General features: G+C 36.7%; 1 protein-coding gene across 1 annotated transcript; it reads left to right on the top strand.

Moving 5' to 3' along the window:
- The first annotated feature begins 230 nt into the window (after window positions 1-230).
- OR6X1 (olfactory receptor family 6 subfamily X member 1) lies at window positions 231-1,147 on the top strand. Its single transcript, XM_039874843.1, is given in 3 exon segments — window positions 231-482; window positions 484-1,005; window positions 1,007-1,147. Coding segments are annotated over 3 exon segments (915 nt in total).
- Window positions 1,148-6,169: the final 5,022 nt, after the last annotated feature.

Here is a 6,169-nt window from a genome sequence, read left to right as displayed (position 1 = left end):
TTAGTACTTTCAAAGTCCATTAAAAGCTGATTTAGCTGGCAAAGGAAGAAGCCAAATCATGAATAAGAATAGAGCACTTGGTGTATATGTATATGTGAAGGAGGAGGAGTGTCTTGAAGGACCTTAAATAGAATCAGAATCCTCCCCGCTTCCCTTTGGTTTAAAATGTATTTGAGTGTGAGATTTTAAAGTGTTGCTTTCTTGTCTGTCTTTCTAGAGTATCAAGGGTCATGAGAAATGGCATGGCAATCACAGAATTTATCATCCTAGGCTTTCCTGGTATCCAAGGAGTACAAATCCCTCTCTTTACAGTGATCTTTTTCATCTACATAACAACCCTTGCAGGCAATGGGCTCACTATTGCCATGTCTGAGCCCAGGCTACAAATTCCAGTATACTTCTTCCTTTGCCACTTATCCTTCCTAGAGACATGGTACACCACCACAGTCATCCCTAAACTGCTAGAATCTTTTGTAGTGGCAAAAAACAGCTATCTGCATCGCCTTATTCCACTACTTCCTGGGCTCCACTGAGTTATTCATCCTCACTGTCATGTCCTTTAACCATGACTTAGCCATCTGCCAGCCCCTTCATTATCCCACAATCATGACCAGCAACCTCTGTCTGAAACTGGCCTTCAGCTCCTGAGTGGTGGGCTTCACCATTGTGTTTTGTCTGATGATGCTGCTCATCCAGTTGCCATTCTCTGGCAACTATGTCATCGGTTATGTCTATTGTGATGTTGGCCCTATCTTGAAAACAACCTGTGCAGACACAAGCATTTTGGAGTTCCTGGGTCTCTTGGCAACCATACTGGTGATCCCAGGGTCACTCTTCTTCACTATGATTTCTTATGTCTATATCCTGTCTATCATCTTACGGATTCCTTCAGCTACTGGCCACCAGAAGGCTTTCTCTACCTGTGCCTCTCATCTGACAGTTGTCTCCCTGTTCCATGAAGCTATTTTGCTCATGTACATGAGACCCATAGCACACTCCTCCTTTAAAAATTAATAAGGTGGTGTCAGTGCTAAATACTATCCTAATACCCCTTCTAAATCCCTTTATTTATCTACTTAGAAACAAGGAGGTGAAAGGAGCCCCAAAGAAGACAATGGCTTTTCCAAAGAATCGTCATGCAGAGTAAAACGTGCAACACATCAAAATGAACTTAATGCAGATACAAAAATTCAATGTGAGAAAGGATTGTGGAGAAGATAAAGATGGGAAAGCAAACTATGATAGTTAGTGTCCTCTATAAGAATTAGTTACATATAAATGAGTCCTCCTTTAGAAAAAGTGACCTAATTCTCTAACAAAGAAATCTCAAAATACCCTCAGATACATGAGGTAGAACTCAGGACTTTCTCAATTATAAGATGAAAATAGAAACCATTAAAGTCAGGAACAACTGTCAGTAACTTTTTGAAAAAATGTAAAGAATCCTATCTCGCTCTTTGTTTATAATAACCCCCTTTGCCTCATCTCCTTGTCAAAGACATAAGGCATCCCACATTCCTTTTTCTCAGTACTTATTTTCTTTCTAGTAAGAGATGTCCCTTGAAGTCTCCTAATCAATTCTAGTGGTCTTTCAAAAATGCTTGAAATGAATCAGGTTTTCGTTTGATAATGTCTCAATAAGGGGACTTCTGTCTCAATATAAAACAAACTTTTAGATAAATCTAAAAATGTTTATTCCCAGATAATAGCAAATTTGAGGATATCAAATGAAGATTTCATATTGGATTATGTCATTTTCTATGTTTCAATCTAGTTAGGCCATGTGCCTAGGAAACCAATAAAATTCTCAGAGCCAATATAACTATGAAGGCTTTCTTACTGGAAAACTCAGCCTCAAAGTTACATTAACTTCAGAGGTATGTAGGGTTACCATGTACAGTCCCTCAAGAAAGGTGACTAACTTATTGGTTTAACCTTGTTCTTGGGCAAGACATCTGGCAGAAAAAGTTTTCTATAGAACGATGATGCAGGTAGGTCACGGTTTGTAATAATGAGTGTTATATATGTCCCTCTTTCAACAGCAAAGAAATACTATCATTAAAAGCCCATTAAAACTATGACTTAAAAAAAAAGTATTTCACATTCTTTCTAGTATTGAATTGAAAACTGAAATTGCAAAACAAAGTGTAATGAGGTGAAAATGGCATTATCTTAACTGTTATACTTGACTTTAACTTAGATAAGGAGCTATCTTTGGGCTATGCAAGGGAAATCAGTCATTTGAAGGCAAAGAGAGATCTTAAGGATATAAATATTATCAAGAGCCTTATCACCAAAAGAATGGTTTTGTCAAGGAGGAATTTTTCTCCTCTAGACTCCTCATTTCTTCTGGCTGATATAAGAATTAAATTGACATGAGACCAGTTAACAGGAGAAAATGAAGTTTAATTTCATACCTATGGGTGCTCCATAAGAATACGGGGGGTCACAGGCGGTCAGGCAATTAGGGCTGGTGAAGGAGGGGAAATTTTCCCTTCTTTTCCTTCTTAGTTCTTCTAGTTGATCTAACAATCAAATTGACACGAGAAAGATTAACAGGAGAAAATAACCACATTTGTTATACTTGTACCTATGGGGTCCCATAGGATATGGGGCCCAATGACAAATCTTGGTAGTTGAGAATTATATGCCATCTTGAGCTAGAGAGAAAAGTGGGTAGTGGTTTTGACTTCAAAAGGAAAACAGACAATTCACAGGTAAATGACAAGGAGCAAAAATTTGGTAAACGAATTCTTGTTGGGCCACCCAGAAACAATGTAGCACAGAAGGGAGTCTAACAAACAGACTCTACTAGGTTCCAACCTGTCTGCCACACTTATATTATATCATGATACTAAGGTGATAACTCCCTTCCTTTAAGGGGGTTTTTTGACCTAAATTCCCTTAGGCCAGTAAGGGGGAGATAAAACCCGTTCTTGAGTCTTCTGTTTCTTAAAAATAACAAGCTTAAAATAATCATATCCCCATAAGGCATATTTTGTGGTGGCATATTTTGCTTCCCTTTGGTATCTTGTACCAAGTAAAGTGCCTGGTCCTGATTCTGCTGAAAAACAAAAACAAAAACGAAAACAAAAACATTTTTTTTTAGTCTGCCAGAGAATCAGTTCTAGGAGTTGGAAATACTAGAGTTAGAGAAGCCTATATAATGGTGAAGTTTCAATACCTAAGCAACAAGAATGAAATGAGTTACAGAAGACTTCAAGACAGCCCTGACTTAGACCTGACTTTCCTGCACCAACATGGGAGTCACCAAAACTACTAATGGAAGTGTTGTCATCTCCAGTGCCTGCAGAAATTGGAGTGCTGTTTTGATGAAAAGGAGCCCTGGCCACAGAGACAGCATGCCAGAGCTTAAGATGCCACATTGCATGCTACTGTTTCTGAGGGCTCTGGAGCCCAAGAGTCTTTCCAATATGTATATATCCCAGCTTTCTCCAAGAGAATAAGAAATTACACAAGGACTTATCCAAACAATATCATGAACAACCTCCTACTCAGATCCCCAGATATTAATTTTTTTTCTACTATCAGTAACTCTAATGACAAGGTTGAGCTTGTGGATACATCTGAGCCAAATCCTTGACAATGAACTCTTGAGTTATTTTGTTCTGAAAATGTACACACTTAAGTAATGTAGTGTTTCCATGTTGTGTTCCATGATAAATTCATCATTAAAAGCAAAGCTCAGTAGTTGAACTCGGGGAGATGCAGAGTCAGTCAAGGTTAAGCAGGTCCCTTCACTACTCAACTTCTCAGAGTCTTTAACACTATATTGAAAAAATATTTTTCCAACTCCCAAGCTTATACATATGAAAATGCCTCCTGTATCATCCTGGCTTTATGAAGAACTGTGTCCATAATTGTAAAGAAGAGCAATGGCTATTCCATATGAAGACTTCACAACCTTCCTCTTAACCAATCAAATGACGACGTCACGATCCTGTCTTATTTAGGCAAAACTTTCTTTCCTTATTCTAGATCTATCCCTTCCCTTTTTAACTTAGAAAGACTGAAGTCACAATTTGAGTGACACAGTTCTCCCTTACTGGTTGAGTAATAAACTCAGCTTTACTTTTTTCCTTTCTAATTATCATCATAGGTATAATAAACCCCCAAGAGGAGAATGGAGTATTTGCCTTTCCCAAGCTTATCCAACTATACACCAGTTTTCTCAATGTGCTTAGACTAAAGATTGCCTGCTATCTTCCTTAAGATGTATCTCTAAAGTCATCTCTGTTTTTATCAGGATCTTATAACTCTGTGATAGTCACAAATGCCTAACTAACTTGGAGATAAAATTTTTAAAATCCAATACAATATAATCTGAAGTATAATACAGAAAAATTTGGAGATAATTGTATATTTACCAAAGTATCTAGCGCCTGACCAAGTAGCTCACTGCCACTTTGAATAACAAATTGTCCTTTCAAATTTAAATGACTCCAATTACAAAAATGCCAGTAACACATAGCTCTTCCAGAGCCATCAACTTTCTATATGTGATATTCAGCTAGTCTTAAACCAAACAACTATGAGAATAGAACTCCTACGCACACTTTCAGCTGAGCTTATTCCATAATTCCCCTGTCATTTCTTTGATTCTTGAAAAATAATCTCTATCCTAAATGCAGAAGCAACTATTTTCCTAATAGTTGTTTGCTCTTCATCAAATATTGTTAAAGAAACAACAACCTAATGCCGCTCCCCATTTCCACACTACAACTTTAGTTCAAGCACTTGACCTACAATAATAGCTTCCTAAATCACCTCTCCACATCCACTCTTGGATCTCTTAATTCTCTTCAGTGGCCAGAAGAAACTTATAAAAAAAAAAAAAATACCATTTCACTTAATTAAAATCCTTCTAAGGCTTCTCACGAACTTTAGCAGCCAATGATTAATTTGGTCTATAAGACTGTTGATCTATCAGATCTGATCCCTGTCTATAATACCAGGTCCACCTCCCTAATTTCTCTATTGCTCTCCGGCCTCAGACACACTAGTCACCTCTTAGTTTCTCCAATACCCCAAGCTCTTTCCCATCTCAGGATACTTGCATACATACTATCCCATTACTTCAAATATCCTTTCATACTTACTGTACCTCTCACCATCATCCTCAATCTCAGCATGCCAAGTCAACCTTCAGAACTCTACTCAAAGGTTACTATTCAAGAAAGCTTCCACTAACTACCTCTCTATCTGCACCACCACCACCACTAGGACCTCCAGTTACAAGGTCTCATGACACTTTGTTCTTTTCTTTTGTAGAACTTACTATAATCATAATTTATTGTGAAAATTATTTAAAACTCAGTTTCTTTCCTCTCATACTCCTTTATATCAAACACACACACCACATGAAAGTTAGCTCCATGAATACAGATATTATTACATCCTTCTTGTCCTTCACTGCATTTCATATATCTATGACAGTGTCCTGCAATAGTTGTTGCTCAACATAATAATCACTGATGAATGAAGGACCAGAAAACTGGACTGACAGAATACAAGTCACATCACATATGGATTATATCCTCTGTAGTTCTAGTATGTAAATATTCCATACTCCAGGTTTTAAAAGTAGAAATTAATTACCAAGGATACTATTATATTAGAATCTTCAGCTTATACCATTCACAAAAATAAATTCAAAATCTAACCATAAATAGAACAAAAAAAGTAATAGAAGAAAATATGGGAGGAAGCCATAATGACTTGGTGTAGAAAATATGTTTTAAAAAGATGAAATTCAAAGCCGCTGAGAAAAACAGTATCCAATCTGAAACTTTATTACTATAAACAAAATTAGAATATAAGCTATAAATTGAAGAAAATATTTGCAACATACATATCAAATGATTAGTATCTAGAATATATAAAGAACATCTAAACACGACTAAGAAAAAGACCAAATAAATCCAACGGAAAAAGGGCAAACTCATAGGAAAACTAAAACTTACTAATAAACATACAAAGATGTTCAGTCTCACTATTAATCATGGGAAAGTAAAGCAAAACAATGAGATATCACTTTTTACCCCTCAAACTGGACAAAATTTACAAGTTTAGCAAGAAAATAATGGCAAAGATATGGGGGGAAAATATTCTCACACACAGCTATGCGTATATACTGGTGCAATCACTG

Source organism: Pteropus medius, unplaced genomic scaffold (genome assembly GCF_902729225.1).
Source record: "Pteropus medius unplaced genomic scaffold, Ma_sr-lr_union100, whole genome shotgun sequence".
Taxonomy (NCBI): Eukaryota; Metazoa; Chordata; class Mammalia; order Chiroptera; family Pteropodidae; genus Pteropus; species Pteropus medius.
This window is presented reverse-complemented; position numbering and strand designations above follow the sequence as displayed.